General features: G+C 36.0%; 1 protein-coding gene across 5 annotated transcripts in view; it reads left to right on the top strand.

Annotated features, from left to right (window-relative positions):
* The window catches only part of Cdh12 (cadherin 12), a 949,967-nt gene that overhangs the window by 876,100 nt on the left and 47,630 nt on the right, over nt 1-26,237 (top strand). For all 5 annotated transcript variants that reach the window (XM_063258014.1, XM_063258013.1, XM_063258016.1 and 2 more), the window contains 2 exons: nt 270-457; nt 12,337-12,590. In XM_063258014.1, coding sequence (XP_063114084.1) covers nt 270-457; nt 12,337-12,590 — 442 coding nt within the window. The remainder of the gene's footprint in view (nt 1-269; nt 458-12,336; nt 12,591-26,237) is intronic.

The raw sequence follows: 26,237 nt of genomic DNA, 5'->3' as shown, positions 1-26,237 counted from the left end.
ACCACTACTATATATAATATTTCCACTTGATAATTTAATTAACACACTCTCAATTCTAAATTAGAGTTCCACAACTGGTCCTACTGAAGTGAAAAATGAAGTTATGTCTTGTTTTTATAATCCTTAGCTCTACAAATTCACCTTTTGAGCATTTCACTCGATAGTGTTGCAAATTTGTTTTACTTTCTGTAGGTTTATAATATTCAAATCCAAAATTTTACTGTACATTTTACTAAATATATACTGTCAATACAAATACTATTTTTCAGGCATTTTCCACCTGAAAGTTCCTGAGTCATCTCCTATTGGTTCAGCAATTGGAAGAATAAGAGCAGTGGATCCTGACTTTGGACAAAATGCAGAAATCGAGTATAATATTGTTCCAGGAGATGGTGGAAATTTGTTTGACATTGTCACAGATGAGGATACCCAAGAAGGAGTCATCAAACTCAAAAAGGTACATAGACACATTTTTGGCAGTTGATTATGTAAGAAAAATGGAAGAATTAAAAATTGTAGATAATTTAAATTTTCCCTCAGTTGTCAATATTTTATATAAATAGATCCAGTAACTATGAAATGTTTATATCCATGAACACTGTTATGCTGTGAATTAACAGGCAGTTTTTGTACACTTAACAATAAATTATTCATATTATTTTGAGCATATTAACAGTCATATGAGTTTCATTTTAAATTAATTTTGTTATTATAAATATAGATGTCAATTATAAAAAAAGATACAGAAATCAAATTTTACTATATCCTGGTGTGGTGTGGTCTTGATCATTTTATGATTTTTTGAGACTAAAAGTATCTGAAACACCCCTTATTTACAGGAATTGGGGAAAGAGCGGGGGAACCTTAGCCCAGGTCACTTTTAGTCACCACAGGAGTGAAAGAAATCACAGGAATGAGGGAGCACCAAAGAGGGAGGTGAACAGAAGGCTGCAGGGAGGGGAAGCAAGAAACAGAGACAGAGAGAAACACGCGGGGAGAGGAGGAGCGTGAGGAAGGGTGCGGTGAAAGAAATGATGACCACACTGAATAGAATTTAATTCTAGCCACCAAAATTGTGTATTTATGCTGATTTTGAAAATTACAAATAGAGATAGTAAGCAAAGAAAGTAAACAAAGGATCTAAAAACCATCACTATCAGCAGTGACACCTTCAAACTTGAAAAACATAAGGCAAAATGATAACAAGATAGTGGAAGGTAGTCTTAGGAATTTAATTAAACTCTTATCGATGTTCATCCATTACTTTTGTTAGTTTATTTTTCTCTTTCCCCCCAGTACCAAATCAGACTTGTCTCTGTTTTTTTCATTGAAAAGACTAATAGTTAAATATTTTACAAACATCTATTTAAATGGAAAAACATAAATTCTCTAACTGTGAAAAACAGTAGAAGCTATTTTATACCAGCTGATCATAAATCAAATATAAAGTTAAATTCTTACAAAGTGAGACAAATTCAGAATGATCAATGATATATATGCATTACATATTTATGTTTATATATGTATTTATATTGATATTGTTACTATAAATGAATGTTACCTATAGTTTATTTGCGAGTACCATCTACAGATATTTACAGAATGGTCACCATTTGCTAGAACTCATCTGGTCTCAGCACACAGAGCACTGAATTAAACAGATACTTTGTCTATTCTCCAGAAGCTTCCATTTAATTAAGAAAGCCTGAAAACAAACAAAGACATTAAAAATCACTGTGGCAGTAACTTTAAAGACCATAAACTGAGGTAAAAAGCTAGCAAGTGCTTGAGAGGCAGAGACTTACAGTGAGTTGATCAGACTTTTTGGTGAGGAAGAAGTGTGGGCAGAAATCTGAAGGAACAGGAGCAGTGTGGTGTCTGGTTGATGTGTGCTGTGAAAACTTGAGCATCTGTTGGCAAATCTCTGAGGAGAGTGTGCAGTGATGAGGAGACTGACTGGAGATGTCCTTGGCTGAGGATGAGGTCACCTAGCGGAAGATGCCTTCATGAGGTGCCTTGAACCAGGCCAAGGACTCTGAATTTCAATACTATCTGAGAGCTTGGGATGAGTGGAGATCTAAACCACCTTCATACTTGAGAAGTAGGTTGCTCCTTGAGCTTATGGACAATCACTAGCAGGAAAAAAAAAAAAAAGACTAGAAATAGCACAGTTGAAACTTAAGAGAGTCCTAGAAACCGAGTGACACAAAGCATGATGCTTATCACCATGGAAATGGCGAGAAGTGACGAGATTCCAGCTACATTTTAAAAGAATCTGTGAAGGCATGGCTTTATAAATATCCTAAGTACTTATACAGTGATTGAATATATGCGCAGCCAAATAGAACAAGTGGATGTGCTTTCAGTGTTACAGTGTAGTTTGATGTCTGTGCGGAAGACTGGATCGGAAGCAATCCCTAACTGGGCCACTAGAGGTCTAGCATAAAAGTCAAATGCAACCAGCAAACTAAGCTATTACTGAAGTTTTGTAACAAAGTTTAGAGATTATCCATCATCTATCTCTAATACGTATATATTTTGTGGAATGTATGTGTGCAAACATTATTAAATCTTGATTTAATGTGACTATATGATTGTATGAAAATAATAGGAAGATATCTATGTAAATAAAGCTCATGAAAAAGTAAAAAATATTTTAAGCATATTACTTTAAGTACAGTATCTTTTCAGGGTTTGAGAATGGCAGACTAAGAGTATTCAGACATATATCTAGTAAATTCTTAGGAACTTTTAGCTGATACTTGTTAAGCATCCTTGAAAAAAGAGGTATATTAAAATAATTGTGTGTGTAAACATCAACAAAAACATCTCAGTTTAATAGTGATCTTTAAATGGTTTTCTGTAAGTTTCTTTCAATATCTCAGCATAGAAGTGTAGTGTAAGAATTTGAATGTAAAAATCAAGATCATGATGGTATCAAATGTTTTAGTATACTGAAGTTTCTCAGAAAACCAAAATTATATATTCTACATGTGGATTGTAGCTTTTCAAAATATCAGTTATTTTAATTTTTGAGTAGCCGATTTTAAGGTGCAGCAGAAAATCATGAAATTCTTTGATTTCACAGGTTTTTTCCTAACTCGAATAAATAAGTTAATGGGATCACTGTTTAAAGCATTTATTTCATCTTAAGAGTATTTATTTACTTTTATTTTACTGCATTCTCATTTTCTTCTGTGTACAGTGAAGATGTAAGAAGATAAAGAATAACACTAAGGTTTACATGTGCTGAGAAGAATTATGAAAAAAATATTTCTTGCATATTTAAACTTCAACTTCAATTCACTTTATGAAGACTTTTCCAAAATGTCATTTCATTGTGTCACTCTGAAGTCAGAGTAACATCACAAAACTCCATGAACCTCTCCTAGGCTCAGATTTGGTTAAGAAATGAAATGAAATAAAAATTACTCAGTCTACTTACACCATATTGCTGAACAAACTATACCGAAATGAGTATCACCTTATGTATTGTTAAACAATGTAGCAATATAAACACTAGCAAAACAAGAATGAAGATCATCTAACAACTAGGAAGTGGCTTATATTTAAAATGAGAAAATAAGACCTTTAAGTTTAACATTTTTTTATAGAAAGATAAATGAAATATATGCTAGTCAATTGTTTCCTAACCGATGAATAGTATTAAAATGCATAGTTTATTGGGTATAAGTATAGTAGAAAGGTACATGAGTAAAAATTTTCCAAGGAATCAAAACATAAAAATATATACAGAAGATTTTTGCTTGTCTTCTTATTGATTTAACAATTTATGTCTTTAAAAATGGCAATGCTTCTAAGTATTATGAATTCATTTACATCCAGCATAAATTTTGAGTCAGTAACATTTCTGTTTAAAAAAAAATCACTTAGAGATTAATAAGTAGTGATAATATTTGCGTAAAATGAGAAATAGTAAGGTGGTTGCATTTTATTATGAAACAAAAATAATTGTGAATTTAAAATCTAAATTATTTAACATTTTGATATTACTGGGCATATTATTTTATTTTCAACACATATAACTAAATTACATTAACACTGGAGTAAAATGATTTTAAGCACAGGAGATGAAATGCTTTTCTACTCACGTGAACCTTTTAGTAAATAGGTTAAATCCGTAATTAGTTCCAATGGGGATTTGCATTTTACATTTACTCATTTGTCAGTAAAACTGATTCTCTTTTTACCATACTAGAAATGTCTAAATCATTCTATATCATAAAATTTGGTAACATAGCACCATCATGTGGTTAATTTTTAAATAGCTGCTAAGAACAAAATTTAAAACTTGGAAATATTTACATAGGCAGGAATATATCTCCATTTGTTAAATGTAAGTTGCTTCTATTTTCAGGCACTCTGACATATCTATTTCCAAAGAAAAGTTGTCTTCCTTTATTTGCTTCTGTAAATGTGATGTACCTGTGTTTATCGCTATTTGTGTTGACATTGCATTATTTTCTTGAAGTCTCAAATCTAAATTAACTCCAAATTAATATAATCAACAGTTTGTCTGCTACCTTGTAAATTTTTATAAATGCATATTCTATGAAATTTTTCATATTCCAAGTGTCTACAGATGTATTTTTTCTACAACAATAAAAATGTACTTAATCCTGTTTCTCCTTTCCTGTTGCTGGGATTGTTTACATTGCTGTGTTAGAGCCTAATTCCACTGACTTCCCAAGAAACTTGGCCAGGGATTCCTCCGAGTAGGGGTTAAAACTTCAGTTTCTCCTCCTATTGTTGACTTACAACCCTCAACATTCCAGTTACAATAGGTCTTCCGTCAGTCTCACTCTTAATCTACCTGCAAGTTATCATTACACCATGAATGAATGGTCAAACTACCTCTGTCACTTTCCATAATTTTTTTCCTGATTTCCACTGCTGAAAAAGAGTATATGACATATTTCCCACTACCATCTCCTCCAAACTCAGTGCAGCCAAGCTCAAGCTATTTATCAGGTGCATCAAATTTATTACAATGTGTCTGCTAGCAGTGGCTAGCTTGGCCTCACCCTGCATAGAAAGCCCTGCTTAACATGAATGTCAGCTTACTTCATTCCTGCTTAATATTTTCTCCCTTTCTCCAGTCTATCAGATAAAGCTGACTACTTCTTACTTTCTTCCCAAAAAGTTGTTTTTCAAAGTACCTGTAATATTTTTGGTGCCCATGTTTACAGGACATTTGATTCTTCTTTCTGTATTTAAGTGCCTAGAAGTATTCTTTCATATTTTTGTTCTCATAAAGAAAATTCCTGAAAATAGAGCTATTTAAAAATGTTTATTAGCTAAAAGAAAAACAATATCTTGTGTTGTATTTTTCATCTCTGATGAACTTATTACCTTTTTATTCGAATAAAATTTGATGTTCATAATCTTTTGCAAAGTATGCAGAAAAATACTGCTAGTTTTCAATACTGATTTCACAAATGTGAGTTTCTAAATTCACAGAAGTAGCTTTTTCTAAATCATGGAACTTGCTTTGTGTTTTAATATATATTTGAAAATCACATATTTTCAACTATTGTACAGATTTAAATGTTAGAAAGGTTAAGCTGCCATCCCAGAAGGTTGTCATTTGTGCTGTATTTGTGTCTGACATGTATACAGTGCCAAAATATGTATTCACATTTCAGGAAAAGAAAGACTTGTGTAAATATTTTAATACTAAGATCACTGAGATATCATGAGGTTAATACAAGTTATCCTTGGTCTCTGCAATTAAAAGAGGTGCTCAAAGTGGTGACCATGAGATTCCAAGCATTTATTAGTATATGAACTGCTGCTTGGCTAACCTTGGTCAGAGAGATTGCTGTACACTTGTCTTTAATTTCTTTTCTCAAGGCTGGCTGTAAGGGAGATGTTTTCTGCAATATACAACATCCCCTAAAATCCCCTGTACAATTTTAACATCATCTGTTAAAGAAACAGCATAGTATGTTTCTTTTCCTGAAGTGTGTATATGTTTTTGGCAGACTCTGTATACTTTATATAAGTACTTATAATATTCAGTGACATATTTTATCATTTTTTAGGGAAATAGCACTGAAATTTTGTAATTAGAATCATTGGAGATTCTTGAAATCCTTTTTCTCTCATTTGCTGATTATATTTTCAAAATCGCTGTCACTAAAATATTGGCATTAAAATAAAATGCATGAGTTTTATATTCATTTTTCAAAATAATCAAATTGGGCAGCATTACAATTAACTGAAATACAGTACTCACTTTCCACAAAAAAGTATATTTCAATAATTAGTCAAACTAAACATTTTCAGAAGTACATTTTATGGCACATATATTTATTTGATGAAATACCTTATTTACAAAATACTTTTGTCTATATATTGTTTCACCGTAAAGTCATTTTAAATATTATAATAATTTAGTCAAAACTAAATACTAAACTTTAAAAATATTCATATTTCTTTGCATTTTTCCCTTTGTTACAGGAACTGTCTTACTCGATATATAAAAATCCTTTATTCATCAAATAATTGGATTGCTTTTAATGGATATTGACTCCAGTGCTTTCCTCAGTGATGATAAAATATGCACAAACTCTCCCACATTGCCTTGCAGATAAGAACTGACTTTATTGGTTATAAAACTAAATCTTGGAAAATTTGGTTTTCCTTTGAAAAACTACTTGCTCTGAACATCTTATCTTTATCGTTCAGCCTGGTATAAAAACTCTATAAGACTTTGTTCATTCTGTTTGTTCACACTTGTTCAGTCAGATATAAATCTGTTTTCTAACTGCTTATCTTTAATCTCTTCAGATAGTCTTATAATCTGATCATCTATGTTCGCAGATAATTTTCCTTTGTCCTTCTCATTGAGACCTGATAGATGCTTGAGATAATGGAATTTTATTACTAATGAACACACTTTTAGAATGATGGCTTTATCATCACAAAAGCAGAAGCAATAGAGCAGTAGAATGCAAATCTGTATGGGAAGCCATAGCCACTGTGGGTCAGGTTGAGGTGAAACTGTGTCCTTCCTCAAGGACCAAAGTCCAGATTGCAGCTGATCTCTGCTGTGAAGCTCAGAGTCCTTTCCTAAATTCCCTGTAGAATTGCTCCTTTGTCAGTTTGTGAGTGATGTCCCTATTCTTTTGTCAGTTCACAATCAAGATGTGAACTAACAAGCTCCTACAGGTATGCTTTAGGCACCTGCCATATTGGTTTCAAAAATTCCTTCGTCACGGTCAGCCAGAATTCAGAATTCCTCTGCATCACAGTTTTCTTTTAAAGGCTAATATGATTAGGTCAGAACATTAAGCAAAATTTGTCTTAACTCAGTGTCAACTTATGAAGGCTCTAATTACATCTACATAATTTATGCTTCCACTGAACTCAGCAAGTTGAAGGTGATATGCTGTTAAGTGACCAAGTCTCTCCCACAGTTAAGGGTAGAGGTGTTTCCCGCAAGAGGTGGAGCATCATTCACGAAAAAAGCAAAGTAAGACAGAGTGAGCTCTGAACTCTGCCTTCACTAGACATTGTTTTTTAAATCCCTCAACATAACTACAACCGTAGCCATTCATTTTCACTAGACATTGTGTGGAATCCCTGTGAGGTGTGCAAGAGGTAACGGAGTTTTTCTCCCATAGCACATGTTAAAAACGTTTTATCCCTCCGGGGAAGGAGAAAACCATTTGGCACAAAACACTCTACAGACTTTTTGATGATGTTATTTTGCTTTTTTGGTTTATGGTACTGAGGATGAAATCCAGCTCCTTCCCTGTGAGTATATCCTCAGAACTTTTTAAGTTTTGTTACTGTTACATTTGTTTGTTTATTTGTTGAGACTGAATTTTGCTAAATTACTAAATTTCCCAGGCTGGGCTTCAGCTAGGAACCCACCTCCAAGAGCACTGGATTACAGGGGTGCACTGCTACACACAAGGGTTTACCTTTTGTGAGGTGAACTTGAGAAAAATAACAGCAGATGCAGGAGCAAAAAAAAAAGTCATGAAAAAGGTTATAGCTTTCCCAGTTGATTCTTTATATGCCACATAACAATTCATAGTTGTCATAGTTTGGTCTCTTCCTGCATAGCTCCTTACATGTCAATTGACTCCTGAAAATTTTGACCTCACTAATCTTCTGTGATAGATACAAGCAAAAGAACCAGGAGCTGCTGAACCAAGCATGCCTTTCTTTTCTGCTTTCTTGCTTTCTTTTCTCTCTCTCTCTCTCTGTCTCTCTGTCTCTGTCTCTCTGTCTCTCTCTGTCTCTCTCTGTCTCTCTCTCTGTCTCTCTCTCTGTCTCTCTCTCTCTCTCTCTCTCTCTCTCTCTCTCTCTCTCTCTCCCTCTCTCTCTTATCCTTCTGGAAAGGTTCATAAATTTCTGAGCTCTAAGTAATGTCACAAATCTATCTAATTTATTAAAAATAAATTTAAGTAAATTATTTTGATCTCATAATATAACATTATCACAGAATTTAATTCATTGTCTTACAATTACAAACAGATATTGGTTGGCCTATACTTATCTCAATGCTCAGATTTTTCATTGATTACGAATGAAAGTAGTCAGTCAGATGAATGGATACAGTGAAGGAGGGAGTGATGATTATCAGTTCCCCTTGCTCTTCTATTTTGTAATAAGAGATTGCCTAAGGTCAGAGACAAAAAATGTAAGTAGACCTAGGATATTACAGTTCTTTGATCACTGTGGGATATGTTTTCAGTTCCAAAATATTTGTATGTACAAAAAGATGCTTTCATCTCTCTCCTTCACTGACCATCAAATTTTCACCTGCTGTGATAGGTCAATAATTATTAGAGGTCTAGATTATTCCTGTGTTTCTTAAAAAAATCAGAATGCTCTCATTTTGAGCTTGAACTTACCATTAAGAAATCACATTTATCCACATATGTAATATCAAATGAGAACATAGATGAACATCTCATGTGAAAGAAATTTGTGTACTTATCCAGGTAATGAGAGATCTTTCAGTTTCAAGGAGAGAGCTGAGAAAGGCAAGAGGAACAATCAGAACCAATATCCTCAATCTAAGTTCACATATGAGTCCAGTCAAAGGAGACCAGGTTTGATCTGGGCTGAAGGACAACGACGTTGATAAAATCAAATGAGTTTTATAGTGGAATTTGGAAAGACTAACATAGAAACATCATATTGCTTACAAGTTATCAAGTGTTTAGATTTATAAGACATAGAAAGTACAGTTGTTTTACATTTTAATGTTTAGTACACATTTGCAGCATGTACGACTGCCTTCACCATAGGGAGTGGATCCTCGCACGTCACACATCTTCTTCTAACTTTTCCCTTCCTCTCCCTTTTTCATCTCTCTATCTCTTTGTCCCATTCCCTTGTTTCCTGTTACTTTTCATTTAGCTTTTTAAGTCATTTATATTTTTTGCATTTCCCATGTGAGAGAAATCATGCAATATAAAAGTTTGTCTCATTTACTTCACTTAATACAGTTTTACATGCTCTTTAATCTGAATTAGGTAGTGCACTCTCCATCAGATAGTTTTCTCTCTCTGTGACATGTCCTAAGTTTTTATTAGAAAGCTATTACTTCTCCAGGTACATTCATTAGACAAGATGCCACTATTCTCTAATTTGTTGGTTGTCAAAAGAAAGCAACCTTATCATTCATCCTTACATCTTTTGTTGTTCTCCTAGGATGCATCTCTGATTTTGCCACCATATGTTTTTTTTAAAGAAAACTTCCATAATATTTTAATTAATTATATGCTGAATTACTTTTTTCTTAGTCATTTCTTTATCTACAGTACTGTTTTCAAATATTATTATTCTCAGTTCACCACTCAGAGGCATAGAAACTAAACCTAACTTATGAAAGTGTTTGTCGTAATTTGCTGTGATATTCTTTATTGGAAACTAAACATTCCAATTGCATCCGCTCCTTCTTTTTAATAAAATTTTCCCATCTTCTTCTGGCAATTGGGTGCTTTTTTTTCTTTTCTGTGTTAGCACATGTTTGCAATACTGAATCCTCAGTTTGAACAGACATTTTCAATCCTGGTTTCATTTTGGAGCTGGCAACTCATAAAACATTTTCATTATGTTCAATCTCTTTACCACATTTTGCTTTATCTGTCCCTCCTTGAACTTCTACATAGCCAAGAGTTTGCCCTCTTTTTTTTCCTAACATCTATCCTGTATTTCATTCACATAGATATTTATATTTTAAGTTTCTAATATAAGAAAACTCGTGTGTTTTTTAACCACCGATGTCTGAGTTACTTAGTTTTTTCTCAGGTTCTACCATGACATGATTTCACTCTCCTCTTTGACTAAATAATATTTCATGATGTGTGCATAGCACATTAAAAGAAGTTCATTCATCTGTGTGTAGATAGGCATGTAGGATATTTCCACAGTTTGTCTACTGTGACTCGTGCTGTTATAAATGCAACTATGTGTATATCACTGTACTGTGATGTTTTTAATACTTTCAGGCATATATTCAAGAGGCTGTCTTTTCTCAAGCCTGGTGTTTTTTAACAAACTACAGGAGGTAAATTTTAGACACTCAAAAGAGGGTTATGGGACTCCAAACTCTCCGTTTGTTAGATAATGCATTTTTATTTTGCCACCGAAGGCTAGATTATCAACAGTAGAATTAGGTGTCTCAATTTTTATTTCTATGGGTTTTAAGAGAAATCATAATTTTGACAAGAAATTGAAAGAAATCAACATTATAGGTTAGCAGTACGTGATAAATAAGTTTAATCAAAAAATGACTACAGAGACATGAAAAAATAGAATAAATCAGGTAAAATACAATCATAAAGTCAAAATAAACATCACACCTTTAACAATTGTTATGAAATAAACTTGATGTCATTCACAAATATATTTTACAAATTTGGGAGCAGTAGATGCTACTGAACTGTGACAGTTGAGTATTTCACAGTGATTTTTTTCCCTTATAACTTCCTCAGAAGAAATACATAAATCAGGGTTCATATATTTAAAACAGAAAAAAAAAATCTCCTTTCGTTTACATACATAGCATGTTGTGTAAAAGAACAGATGTAGACATAACAATTATCAAATCACTAGAGACACACCAGAGGGAATTATTTTAGAGAAAAGAAACTTTTAAGAGTAACAAGATCATCATGTTAATTTGCATTTATATTGCCTTAGTTTTTCTTTGGCAATTACAAATCAGAGCCACAGGAATTTGATGTATCACTTTAAAGCAAAACTGTAACATATTTTGGAATATATTATTTTCAATTATAGGAAGAAATAACAGTATTTACAGTAATGGTAAACTAAAAGTGAGCATCAGTGATTATAAGGCAGGTGACTTCATGCATTACATTCCATAGCTTTCTTTAATTTGATTACTAAGGTTTAAATCTATGTCTTGATGGAAATTAAAAGCATCCTGTAAATACAGTACAATCCCACTAATTTTATGTATAGTTCTAGAAATGCTGCAATCTAAGTTTTTTTCACCATTATCCACTGTATATGTTTATAAATATTGCCTCAGAACTTCTATAATAAAATAGCTTGGCATTTAAAGTATTTAACAACACAGTGCATTAATGTCACAACAAGAAAACCTGCCTAAACAACAAAACCAAACAAACAAAGATCCCATAGTATGTTATACCGAATTTGCAACGGGAATCTTATGAGATTTTCAATCATCCAAATTCTTTTTATTCGGTCTTTTGGTCGTTATTTCTTAGTTTCACTAGAGGGCAGTACAGGATAAAAGTAAAGCAGCAATTCTTTAGTTTCTCCTTGCTTTCCTATTGCTCATACAAATAAGGTTAAAAAGCGCTATCCACTATACATGTATTATTCTATTTTAATATCTGCCACGGAGTATCCATAAAAGCGACCCATAGCTTCCTATTTGTGCATGGTTCTTTTATTAAAATATTTACATTGTGCTTTCACCATTTAATAACTACAAAAGAAAAAGTTAGGAGACTGAGGGGGAATAATAGAAAGTTCCCGCTCAGACTGAGGACATAGCTCAGAGGCACAGCGCCTGCCTTGCAAGCGCGAGGTCATGAGTTCGATCCCCAGTGGAAAAAAGAAAAAAGTTCCAGCTCTTCCTCCACAATGTAGGTATTCGGTGGAATGTAACTGTGCAGAGACCCTGGGGTTCAGTATCCCCAGTATCCTAGGAAGAGAAAAAGACAGGAAAATGTGAGGCCATTGCAGTGATGCTCGGATGCCTAATGCTGGGCAGCAAAGCCGTCACCTGTGGCGCACTTCACACCCATCTGTGCACGCGCGCTTTCTCACTTTTGTTTGTGCTCACTGCAGCCTTTAGATTTTGAAACCAAGAAGGCTTACACCTTCAAAGTGGAGGCCTCCAACCTCCACCTGGACCACCGGTTCCACTCCGCGGGCCCTTTCAAGGACACGGCCACGGTGAAGATCAGCGTGCTGGACGTGGACGAGCCGCCCGTGTTCAGCAAGCCCCTGTACACCATGGAGGTGTACGAGGACACTCCGGTGGGCACCGTCATCGGCGCGGTGACCGCGCAGGACCTGGACGTGGGGAGCAGCGCGGTCAGGTGAGAGCTGCAACCTCTTCCCTCTGATTTTCCCTCTCCCATTCTTTCCCTTATAATTCAGGAATTCCCCTCCTTTTCCTCACTTACACACTAATACCAAAATATATTTGAATTTTATTCCCATGTACTTTGTTGCATTTTATTTACACACAGCTTCAATTATTGGGATACCAAATGGTGAGCATGAAATTTGTTCTGAATCATACAACTCTAAACATGTGAGTCTTAGTAAGAACCAATTAAGAAAAGGTCTGTACTGACTTAGAAAAATAGATATATTTGATAACATTTTATGTCATGTGCAGAAAATAATGAAAAAAAAATGAATCGTGAATGCAGTGGAGGACTTCGTACAGTAATCTCACATAGTAGAAAGCATTTTGAAATCTTGCGTGTCTGTCCTATTGCATTGATCTGAATCCATCCCCCCCCCCCCCCCAGTTTCATGAGCAGTGTCTTAGTTTGGGTTGCTATCTTAGAATACTGTAGACTGTGTGATTTCAGCAACATTTATTTCTCAAACATGTGGAGAAAAGAAAACCCAAGAAAATGAGTGACTAGTAGCCTTATGAAAGGAAACCTACACAACTTGTTTTCTTTTTTTTTTTTTCTTTTGTCTTGTATGAAAAAAAGAAGACAAATATAAAGTAAAAAAAGTTAGTCATTAAACCCGGAGTCTTCTAGAACCAAGATCTTGTGCTTTCTCTATAGCAAAACTCTTGGTGGGGATCCTCTCATGACCTGATTACCTCCCCAAAAGGCTAGTCTCTCAATACCATCATAATGGAAGTGAGGATTCGAAGATATGATTTGGGGAGGGGAGTGCAGATCTTGAGTCCTAAATCCCGCAGTGACCCACCGAGATCCATGCTCTTGTCCTGTGCAATTCGTAATCTACGTGTCTACAACCTTGAAATCATGAATTTATTCCACCATCCACACTGCTCTCTGAAGTCCAAAGTTTCATTGAAGTGTGGTGTACTAAGCAGAGAGGAGACTGGATGGCAGATCCAACCTGTGGCAAAATGTCTTTCCATCTGTGAATCTATGAAACAAAACAAGTTCTGTTTCCAAAATACAATGGTGTGACAAGCATTGGGCAGGCAGGAATTCCTGTTTCAAGAGGGACAAAAAAAAAAAATTGGTTCTGAGTTTTATGCAAGTCAAACAAACCATCAGGGCAAACTCCATAAATCCCTAACATTTAAGCATGATTTTCCCCTGGATCAGAGCCTTCATGTTCACTGAGGCAGAGACGCTGCCATCTGTGGCATCGCCCTACCGCTGGGTGGTGCTGTGCCCATACCTGGCCCACCCTGCCCACGTGGATGTGTGGAGATCACAGTTTCCGGGCTCCACCAGGCAACTTGCACACACGTGTCACTGCCAGGGGCTGGGCCCACACTTTGGAATAATATTGAAAGTGGCTACATCCTGGCCCCAGAGATGGTGAGTTACTTTTAATGTTCTTTTACTTGAGGAACAGTACATAGTGTCAAGTGATATGATCGATCTGGTCCTGTAGGGTTTAAGAAGTCTGAAAGTCTCCTTTCATACTTAATAGCTCTCTATTTCCTTTAGTCCCACCTGGCACTGTGTCGGCTACTGTGACACCATCTTTACTCATTACTTTTGTTGACATAGTGGATGAAAACTGCGGTTTACATACTTGTACATCTTATCAAGTAATCAGCCTATTACTCCTTTCTTCTCAAAAGAGTTTTCGCATTTTTGGTTTTATAAACAGGTTATTTTCAGCTTTAAAGTTTGACTTCTTTTTATATTCAATTAAAATTTCTCCTCTCATATTTTGTTATTGCAATTCACAAAGAACCCAGCTACTTCTTCAAAATTTAGTTTATAGAAATGAGATAAATATCGAATTTTCACCCTTGAGAGTTTTATCTTCCACAAAACAATAGAATATATACACTACTTATGAGAACCTTTGCCATTTGATAACAAAGATTGGTTTTCCTCTGGATTCCAATGACATAGACCGCATTCCTCAGAATGGCTTATATCTTCCTTTTTCTGAATATTCTGTTCATGAGAATTTATTCTCCAGGAAGGAAGAATCCTTTCTATCTTTCTTTTTGTTCTGTGTGAGCCTTAACCAGATTCACCCTGAATGCTTAAAGTTTATACAAATTCAGAATTCTACTAGCCTTTACCCATTATGCAGCTCTAATTCATTTTTAAATAATTATTCAAGCAGTGTTCCTACTGCTTGGTAAGGCTTTTATCTGGGGGGGTCCAGTTTAGGGTGCTATAACAAAGTACCCCAAAAGACTGGCTTAAGCAATAAACGTTGCCTATATATTTCAATTCTAAAGAATACAGAGTCCCTGATCCAAATGGCAACAGATCCAGTGTCTGCTGAGGTTAAATTTTTTCTCCTTGTGTTAATACAGGCAGGGTTAATAAAGGCTAGGGTCCTCCTCACTGGGACACTGACCCATGCTTGAAGACACCACTCTCGTGACCTAATCCTTTCATTTCACAAAATCTCTATCTGCCCCTGACGCCACACTCCCAGGAATAAGACTTAAACGTACGCATTCTGGATAAATACAGACATTTGATCCATAGCAAATATTTTCCTTTCTTATGTCATCTCTGTGATCAGAAAAGAACTCTAAAAAAGACCATCTCTCTTAGCAGAAAAAATAAAAGTAGCAATTGCTGGATCATCCCCTGCATTTTCATCCAAATACGGCCAATTTACTCACTGGATTTAGGTAGTGTGTCTACCTGTCATTATTAAAATATGCATGATTCCCAGGTAACACACAGAAAATCGGAAATGCCCACTGAGTAGCATTATAGTACTTTTGATGAATTTAAAGTTATTCAGAAAATATTGAATGTCATAATAAAAAAATAAAAGATAAACACTGAAAGTTCTCAAGGTTCGATAAGTGAAAAGTTATGTAAACTAATGGAACTACATGTTTAAAGATTTTATTATGTAATTTCATATGCTTAGTTTTCCATTTTCAAGACAAATAAAAGCACAATGGTTGCCAAAACATGAACAGAAATATTATAAGGCAGAATTTTAGTGCATTCCTCCGTCAACACAGATACAAATAGGAAAGTTTCTAAGTAGAAAATATTACTTGGTGAAGGAACACAGTTTCAGTTCCAAGAAAACTGTTGTCATGCTCCTGGTGTGAGGAACAAAAAAAGCCACACATATAGAAATCCTGTGAGAAGCCTGTTTTTAATTTTTAATTTTCACAACAGAGCAGCTAGCATCAAACACGCGTTGCCTGTAGGAAGTAAAGGAGGGCCCGTCTTCCTTCTAACGTGCATCTCCTCCTCACCTCAGCTCTCCACACAGATGGATCTAATTGACCCCCTTGAGGGGCTGTCAGAAGATGAGCTGTTTTGTGAGCAACATCAAACCTGTCTTCATTCTGTGTCCCTAGAGTAAACAAGCGTGAGTCACATCAGTTGAGGAAATGTGGGTAATGAGTCATCTTGCTTTGGTCTAAAATATATATTTGCTCACTTAAGAAAGACAGTGCAAGCATGTTGAGAAGAGTGAGTTCAAAACATAAAATTATTAGACACAGTGAGATTTGCTCATTTCTGTTTGCCTTTGTATAACTTTTGGCTCACAGGGTCATTGTGTGAGGTATTGATTTAGGGCCGTGTTGTTTTTTGCCACTGGGTATTTTATTACTGTCATAATCATCACCATTATCACGGGATACAGCAGATAGTCATAGATCAACGGCATTCCCCAGAACTGGAGCACTTGGAGGAAAGGTTAACCTTGGTTTATTGCCTGGTAAATAGCCCATGTCAGGCCATTACTCCCACTTCCTCTAGAGATTCTCAACAGAATCTCTAGTTATTCTCTCCTTTCCTCTACTCCTTGCTGTTTGGTGTTGTATGTATTTTAGGTGGACTTGTTATGACGCAGTTCATAGCAATTACTCCTAGGGAGTCAAATAGGATTGAGATCAATTTAGCAAGGAACGTCTGGTTTTCACTTAAGGGAAATTTCCAACAGAATCAAAATTGTACCATATGTGTAAATTCACACTGTCACAGCATACTATTTGGGTGAAGGAAGAAACAGTTTTGGTATTTTTTTTTTTTTTGTCTTTTTCCTTTTTTATTGGTACTAGGGATTGAACTCGACTGCCTGCTTGCGAGGCAGGCGCTGATGCCGCTGAGCTAAATCCCCAGCCCCGAAGGAAGAAAGAGAATGCACCCTTTTTCATGTATAGTATTATGAAGTGATATATGTGATTTAGTTTAATTATTGAGTACATTAGGTGGGAAATATTAAATGATTAGAAAATTATCAATTTTCTAGTTTTTACTTGGTAAGCTTCCAGAAGATTAAAGAAAGTATGGGTGGAAAATATTTCTATGCCTGTGCCTGGTGTCATCTGAGAGCTACCTATGTGATTTATTTGTTTGGTTTTTCCATTTAAATGAACTTAATAATATAGGAATTTTTCCACATTGCTTTTTTTGCATGCCACATAAGGTAGACATTGTGTAGTCCATAGTGAATAGTTAATAAATATTTGCTAAATGAATGACTTGATTTGAATATTGCTAATTTCAAGCCACACAGTAAAACAGCATAGTATTCATTTGTATTTATTTTTTACATAAAAATTCAACAGGACAAAATAATTTGCTTTAGGTACTGAAAAAATAGCACTCAGGAGGCAGAGCCAGGAGGATTGCTGTAAGCTGAAGGCCAGCCTGGGTGACAAAATGAGTTCAAAATCAGCCTCAACTGCATGATGAAATTCTGTCTCAAACAGACAAAAATAGGTAAATACTGAAAAATGTGTAAGAAGCTATTGAGACTTATAGTTAAACTCTTAGACTGGTTCCAAAGTATTAGTTCAAAATTATCCCTAATAATGAGTTGATAGAAATTAATTCAAAGAAATATCACATTTATTTTGATATGGATGATGACCTTGTAGCTTTATATATAATTAGAAATACTTTTTATATATCTTTCTAGTAACACTAAGAATTTATACATTATATTAAAATTCACATTTTAAATTTTATAAGGGATCTAGAGAGGAGTACTCAAAGGGACTTTTTATCCTAAATCACATTTTACATAGATATATGTATATGAAATTTCTTTCCTGTAGCTATTCAAATCTTTATTATGTTTTAAAATCCATGACATAAAACAAGTTACTTTTATCGTTTGAGCAATAATATATGGTAAATTGAATTATACAATTATATAAAATAAGGACTTGGAGTGTGTACCATATAAAAGAAAATATTTTTAAAATTAGCATGTCAGTTTGTACCACAGAAAGTATCCTTTGTGAGTTATTTTATTAATTGTAAGTACAGATAACAATAATTTTAACAATAGTAACACTAAATGCTACTCTGTAGATCTTTACATCATATGACATTAGGCATGAAACAAACGTATAGAAACAATCCAAAAATGTATAATTAAAAAGATGAAGCTAGTGATTGAATTTGTGAGTGTATAAAAAAAGTAGACAGAACTTAATATGAACTACCTAAAAAATCCTCAAGCAAAGGCAAAATAGTAGAAAGAGATATGTAGTTTGGAATTTAGAAACTGCAGGAACACCCATGTATATGATTCTCTGCAGAGACTGTCCTATTCAATTTTGGTACAAATATGTTATAGTTCATGTTTAGTACATTCATGAGAAATATTTTATGAAGCTGTTTTTTCATGAAGTCTACTTGCAAATATGCTGATAGCATTTAGCTTTAATTAACTGCATTTATAGAAGCTGAGGAATGCAGAAATTGTTTTATCACAAAAATATAATTTCTTGAAGAAACAGGCAAGGCAACATTTAACTCAAATAACAAAGTTTAAATAAATGTCATATCAGAATATTCTGATACAGAATATCTTAACCAAAAAGGTCATATTGTGCTTATGTATGTTTATGAATTAGATATTCATTTCCCTGCACATATTAATCTGCTTATGATGCAATTAAAAAATGCGCTTGCATATATACACAAATGTTTTAACTAATACCTTTCATTAATAACATTGCACTGTATATTAGGACACATATTTTTCATCAATAACATTTTATTACATATTAAATAATTTTGCACATAGCCTGTGAGAACTTATTCAATAGAGTCCTGATTACCAAGTGTGTATACATTTGGGGGACGATATTTAAAAAAGCCATTCATTGCTGTGACAAAATGCCTGAGGAAAAGCAATTAAAAATAAAGGTAGGTTTCTGTTATTGCTGCTATTTGTTTGTTTGTGTTTTTTTTTTTTTTCTGGTCTCACAGTTTCACAAATTTCAGTCCATCATTATCTGGCTCCATTACTTTTGACCTGAGAAAGTTCAGTGCATCCTGATGGTGGCAGAAAATGGCCAAGGAGGCTTGCCACGTTATAGTGCCCAGTAACCACAGAAAAACCAAATGGGCTGAGGTCTCAGTAGCTCCCCTAAGTCCCTTCCGTCTACTAGATTTCATCTACTAAAGCTTCTACCACATCCCAATATACCACAGTGCAGTGACTGAGTCTTTAACATAGAATCTTTGTGGGCTACTCCAAATGCAAACTGTAACAGATACATAGGTAATTGTGCTACAAAGAAAAAATTGCTTCAAGTGCCATGACACATTCTGGATGGTGGATTCAGTGTCTGTGAAAATCATGAAGGATTAGATACTCAAATGAGGGACCATGGGAAGTGATCTGGATTAAGCAATGGAATGTGCATATATTTTGGATGGCAGCAATGGAATAGATATTATATTTGCAATAATAAATGGGATTTTGTGAACAAGGTAAAGAGAACATTGAGTTTCCATCAACCATATCTCTCATTTCTTCATGTTAGTGTGAGTTTTCTAGCTGACTAGTGACTTCAGGTACATGTCTGTAAGCTCTCCTTGTCTCAGTGGATGGTCATTGCTGAGAAATTCAGCAGTGTATACTTCCATGGAGACAATTCAATTAACTCATTTTACATATGCTCTTAGCCAGCCAGTTATAGGTCTATGTGAATTTCCTTCATAGAATGAAATCTTATTTTTATTTATGGCTCTATTAAAGAAAGATAATTCTCTTATAATTTTTCCCTGATCATTTTGTTTGCATAGGTGAACAAAAGCCATTTTTTCCAAATTTACACCAAGTGAATATTAAGAAAGTACTTAGTCTGATGACAATGGACTATCCAAATATAAGGACATTATAGTGGCTATTTATTCTGGTTTGGGGGTGAACAGATTGCTCAGATATCATTAAACACACTAATTTATAGAGAAATTGAGGTTCAGGAAGATCAAGTTTTATTTTCAGGAAAGATGGAAAATATTTGAACAAACGCAGACAGATACCACAGGTCACACAGCTAATTGCTCTGCTACTCATTCAAGCTGAAAAAGTTATCTGAATCTTGATTGCTTTTTAGTATTAGTCTGGTTGGGAATAAAATTTAAAATTCCATAATTTTCAAAAACATATTTTAAAAATTCCTAAAATATCAACAGAAGAAAGAAAAACCATACATTAGATGCTTTGCCGATGGAACTGTAGACTCTGCAGTACACCTTAAATGAATCTAAATTATTTACATTCACCTAAATGATTTATAAATTACACCAATCTAAGTCAGAAAAGTGCTAAACTGCACTATGAAAATATTGATATTCATAAAGATAGATAAAAGCCAACTTGTAATTGATTTTAAACACCAGTTTTTTAAAAAAAATACCGAATCATGAAGCTTGTAAATGATCTACACATAACAAGGGTGTACTCACCAAACTCTATGGACATATAATGCTGACCTATGACTTTAATTTTTATGCTGTATGTGATTAAAAAATCGCCAATGAACATTCCTTTCAAATACATTTTACATTGTTATAGTAATATATTTCCATACTAAGTGTGTAGATGAGAGTTAAGGTGATGATTATCTTTAAGGTTTTATCATTATGCTCCACAAAATTTTCCAAAATAAGCTACTGTCCAGGTCAGCATAACCTGCATCACTGATCTAAACTGTGTGTGTGTGTGTGTTTGTCTTTTGCTTGCTGAAGGTTCAGATCATTCACTTTACTCACCAACGTTAAGACCTCTTTCCTTTTTGTGCATAATTTCTTTAATTACCATTGAATAGTAGACCCTTTACTTAAAATTTTGTATATTTTCACTATTAAAGTTGAATTATTTTGAATTAATAATAACATACTGGAAATTCTTCTATTGGAAGTACTGTAATGTTTAGTGTTTGGTAGAAAACTAAAGAAGTTAATCCATTTTTTTCAAGCTGCAGAAGATACAAAAGTCTTTTTTTTTATAGAAGAGAAATAAATGATTTGAATTTCTAATGTTAAAACTCTAGGTGAAATGGCATTTATCCTCAGAGCATTTGGCCACAGCATCAGAGGATATAAACAAAAGCAATAAAGATCCGGAACCGTAAACATTTGATTTTCTTTTGCAAAAGTGTTTATGATGAATAAACGACTTAAGAAAAAATATGTTGAAGTCTCAGTGATACATATTAAGACATAACATTCCTAAACTTTAATCAGGATGTAAGGGAGATGTTCTTACAAAATAAGTCAATGCACAGGTACAAGTACAAGCTATTGTGGATAAGACAACAATTTCAGTGATGAATCTTTTCTCACTGAAAGAAATGGCCTGTTCATTTACTAAAACAAAATTTACTTGTTTTACACTTCTCATTTGAAACACTCCCTTAGCACCAGGATAAGTAGATAGGTGAGATAAAAGGAATAAGACAGCATAATGTTGCAAAAGAAGCAATAGATGCTGCCTGGAAGGTTTTTTAAGGCTTCACAGGGAGACAATACATGAGGCAAAGTGCCTATTTGGCATTTGAGGAAATTAGAGAGATGTTGTGACATAAAAGGAAGAAAATAATTGGATTGACAGCTGGATTTGATGTGATAGCTCGGACCCTGGAATAAAAGCCATGGAAGAAAGAAATTAAAATTTAGGGAGCAAAGGCTTTATTTTAGGCCCGTCCTGGCAACGCAATCCCTGGGAGCCAATTTGGAGACTGCATGCCTTACAGCTGGGCAATTAGGCTTTTAAAGCTGAAAAACCACAGGAATGTTGTAATCACTGACACAGTTAGGTAGCATCTGGGCTTTACAGAACTTCCTGTAATTTCCTTGAAGTTAAGCATTTCTTAAAGAACAGAACATTTTATTACAGATAGCCGGATGAGGGGTAGGGGAGGGGGTTACAGGAAACTGATACCTAAGGCTTTTACAGCTTTCTCAGGAAACTGAAACTTAACCTAGAAAGATAGGAAGGGAAGGGGATTTACAATGAACTGAAACTTAAGTCTTTACTGGAGATGGAATTTTAATCTCTATTGAAATGGCACATACAGAACAGGAAGGGGGCGCATTGGTTCGAACTAGGTTACAACATTCCCCTCTGATGTTGTGACTGAGGCCAAATCCTTGGCCAGTTTGGGAAACAAACTTTATGCCTTGCATTTGTTGTCTGGCATATGCAGCTATTCTATTGAGTATATAAGGACCTACTGTGACCAAAAGCAGTACTACTAACAGGTTCAAGCAAGGGCAGGAGATAGGGCAGGATTCCATTCTAAAAACAACATCATTCTGCCATGCCAAACAGATCCCTCATTGTTCCTCCATTAGGAAGTCTAGTCCTCTTTTGTTTTGGAGAACTACTTCAGCCAATGAGTCTATTTGGTCTTGAATGACCTGAATGATACTAGATAATGCCTGCATATCACTAACGATCTGGTTGGAAAGTTGGACAGAAACCCCTACTCCTGCTGCCCCTATATCTAAGGTGCCTCATATTTAGGCCTACCAATAAAGGGATAAATTGAACTGCCCTCTTTGATCAGCCTATGATTAATCTAAACCAGGGATGGGGACAGGCTCATCCCTGGGTAGGATCTCTATATCAGGCAATAGGACAGCTGTGACACATATCCCTGTCCAGTTAGTTGGGAGGAAAGTATAGGCCATATTTTTTCCACAAATAAATACTTGCCCTTTGGCAGGAAAAAGGGAGGTAGTCTGGTTAACTATGGAACTACAATTAGTAAATGCAACGAACCCCATGTCAATGTTGAGGTATTGTTATGAAAACCTCCTTGGAGACAGAGAGAGTCTTTGAAGCCTACTAGTTGTACTCTACAGGGGGGACCAACATTAGAATTTAAGTAATCTTGTTCCTCCAGCATAGTCAGAGAAACATTGGTGGGGATCGCAAGGGGCATGGTTAAAGCCATGGATGTGCCATGCATAACCAGCATGGTTCAGCCGAAGTCGGGTTGGAAGCATTTAAGGCTTTATGAATGGCCTTAGAATATCAGAAGTTTGAGCATCCAGATCAACTCCCCACAATTTAGGTAGCATCAAGGGGTGGTAATGTATCTGGGGAAACATTATTTTATTAGCTGTTTGACTTGTTCCTCTACCATGAGTTCTCTGATCTTATCTTGTGGGCCGCCCCCATCAGACACATGTATAGGGGCCACCCTGCTCCAGCACACTGATATACCAACCGTGCCAAGACATGAGGCTTGGGTATACTTTGAACTTCCTATTACTGTAGGATTGGTGGACCAATCAGCTGCAACACTTTCAGCCCATGTCCTCATAAGCCCAGCAGTGAAGTAAGTTTTGCTATCTATGCCTATACATTCTTGTACAGAGTCATAGCAGGAGGAATGCATTTCTGAATACTAAGAACAATTCTGAGTTCCAGGCATGGCCCTGGCTGGCTGCCTTTGTTAGGTATCACACAGGGCTTTAACATACACATGCACCTTTGAATCAAGCCCCCTGTAACTGAGGGTATAGCAATGAGGAATGTTAACTTGTCCCCACAATCTGTCCGAAGTTTGTATGTATACAATTTATCATTTGTGTGGGAAGGACCTTGATCCTTGTTTCCTAGTGTATGTATAATCCCCCCAGTTGGTTTCTTTACCTTTAGTAATATAGCCCCCTCCACAATCACAAGGGTTCCCATACAAAGATCTTAACAATTGTTCTTTGCTTACAGGGGCCCAAGGCTGCCATGCAAGGTCAGCATCAATGTTATTAAAATCAAAGCAAGCAAGCTAAAACAGTTCATGACCAGCATAATCTAATGATATTTAGTCAATTTTAACTTCAAGGGGTTACCAGTCTGCTGTATAGTCCATGGAGAATGCTCCTCACTGTCTGTTGCTTCCAGTGGCTTGACTTGGGTATGGTGAATCCACACAGTCTTTCCTGCTTCTTTGACGCCAGTGGGAGTGCTGAGCACCATGGTGAAAGGTCCTTCCCAGCAGGGTTTGAGGGAGTCACCGTGGTGACATTGCACCAAGACTGGAGTCCCCAGCTGGATTGCTGTTTTGAGTGGCATCTCTGAAGACAGATCAGGGTGTTTTTGTCTAAACAGCTGGTGGATTGAAGTCAACATGGTTTGGAGAGTCTGCAGGGACTTAATAAGATCTTAATTAGCTATTTTAGCTAATTTATCTTTTGACAATCTTGGGACCAATGGCGGGGACCTCCCAAATATAGCTTCAAAGGGGGAAATTCCAGAAACATGGGGTACATCTAGCTCTTAACAGTGTAAAGGGAAGAAGGCTCACCCAATTATTGCCAGTTTCTAAAGACAGCTTAGCTAATGTGTCCTTGAAAGTTTGTTTCATACATTCTACTTGCCCTGAGCTTTGTGGCCAATAGGCACAGTGGAGTTTTCCAATTAATCTTTAAAGCTGGGATAACATTTGGGTGACTTGGGCTGGGAAAGCCAGACCATTATCAGACCCCATTGATAGTGGGAGGCCAAATCAAGCTATGATCTCATGTAATAGCTTTTTACTACCACTAAGCCTGACTCAGACTTAGTAGGGAAAGCATCTACCCAGCCAGTGAAGGTATCTACTAATACCAAGAGATAGCAGTGCCCTTGTAAACCAGGCTTTATCATGTCTGTGAAGTCTACTTCCCAATGTTCTCTTGGAACAATTCCTCTATGTTGGGTGGTCTCCAGCATGAAGCTCTTGGCTAAGTTGACTAACAAGCATTGTAGGTATCTGGAGCTCAAAGAGGTGGTCAGTTTGGAGAGTTTTGGAATAAAAAGCTGAGTTCTGAAAAATTCAGCAAGTTTAGTTCTCCCTAAATGGGTAGTTTGGTGAGCCCAGTGTAACAGCTCCTGTCCTAGTGCCTCCAGTAACAGTACTTGTTTATCAGGTAACTGGTACCAGCCCCCTGGGGTGGAGGACTTTATTCCAACTTGAGATGCTAACTGTAGGTCTTTCTTTGTGTAGAATGGTTCTGACAAGGTCGGAGGGACTAGCATCAAAGCAGTTGCTTCCTTGGTTGGCCCCTCTGATGTGGTTGCTATTTTTCCAGTGGCTTGATCTGGCAAACTGTTTCCTAAGGTGATAGGGTCATCTCCTGTCTGGTGAGCCTTGCAATGAATAATATCAACTCATTCAGGTACCCAGACAGCTGCCAGCAAGTCTAGAATCTGTGTCTCATTTTTAGTCCTAGCTGAGGTTAAGAGACCTCGCTCCTGATAGATGGCTCCAGGTACATGTACAGTAGCAAAAGCATATCTACTGTCAGTATAGACGTTCACCCTCTTTCCTGTGGCTAGTTTTAGTGCCTCAGTCAAAGCAATGAGCCCCACCTTTTGGGCAGAAGTGCCAGGCTCTAACCGCTTAACCCAGAGTACCTTCTTTTCGGTGGTCACTGCTGTCCTGGCCACTCGTTTGCCGTTCTGGATGAAGCTGCTTCCATTGGTGAAATGGTTGTCGGCATTTCCCAAAGGCTGGTCGGTAAGATCAGTCCTTAGGTTCTGTTGCAGTTCAAAGATGCCAGCACACTTATGGAGAGATGTCCTTTTTTCCTCTGGGTCGTCATCAGGCATAAGGGTGGCTGGGTTTAAAGCTGAAGAAGTCTTGGAAACTACCATCTCTGGGTCTAGAAGCAGGGCCTGATAGTGTAAAATTCTAGTGTTTGAAAGCCATTTTTTCAGGAGGGGTTTTGATAAAATTCTCTAAACTGTGGAGGTCACCACAGAAATGTCATGTACATAAGTAAGTTTTTTATCCTCTTTAAGTAACATTGCCACAGCAGCTAGGATCCTCAGGCAGGGGGGCCATCCTCCTGTCACTGGATCAAGTCTTTTGGAGAGGTAGGTATAGGCTTCTTCCAAGGGCCAATGTCCTGGGTTAGGACTCCTTTGGCAATGCCCCTGAGTTTATCTATGAACAAGGTGAATGGCTTAGTGACATCAGGGAGTCCCAGGGCTGGGGCCTCTGTCAAGGCCCACTTGAGCTGCTGGAAGGTCCATTCACATTTATCAGTCCAGTTCAGTGAGTTTTGAGTTTCTCCCTTATGGGAGTCATATAAATGTGAGGTTTTCAATAAAATAGCCTATAGTATCCAACCACCCCCAGAAAGCCTCATCTGTTTTTTTTTTTTTTTTTTTTTAATTCTCTCTCATGGAGCAATTCTAACACCTTGATTATCTTTTGTTGGTAGCTTCTTGTAAATTCTCTCAGTTCTCAAAGACCTTTTGTGCTACCTCTATTAACTGGCTGAGGGGCATTTTCTCAAATCTCTTAAAGCTTTGCAATT

Source organism: Cavia porcellus, unplaced genomic scaffold (genome assembly GCF_034190915.1).
Source record: "Cavia porcellus strain 051 isolate PalLab524CR breed Dunkin Hartley unplaced genomic scaffold, mCavPor4.1 scaffold_11, whole genome shotgun sequence".
NCBI classification, from domain to species: Eukaryota; Metazoa; Chordata; class Mammalia; order Rodentia; family Caviidae; genus Cavia; species Cavia porcellus.
This window is presented reverse-complemented; position numbering and strand designations above follow the sequence as displayed.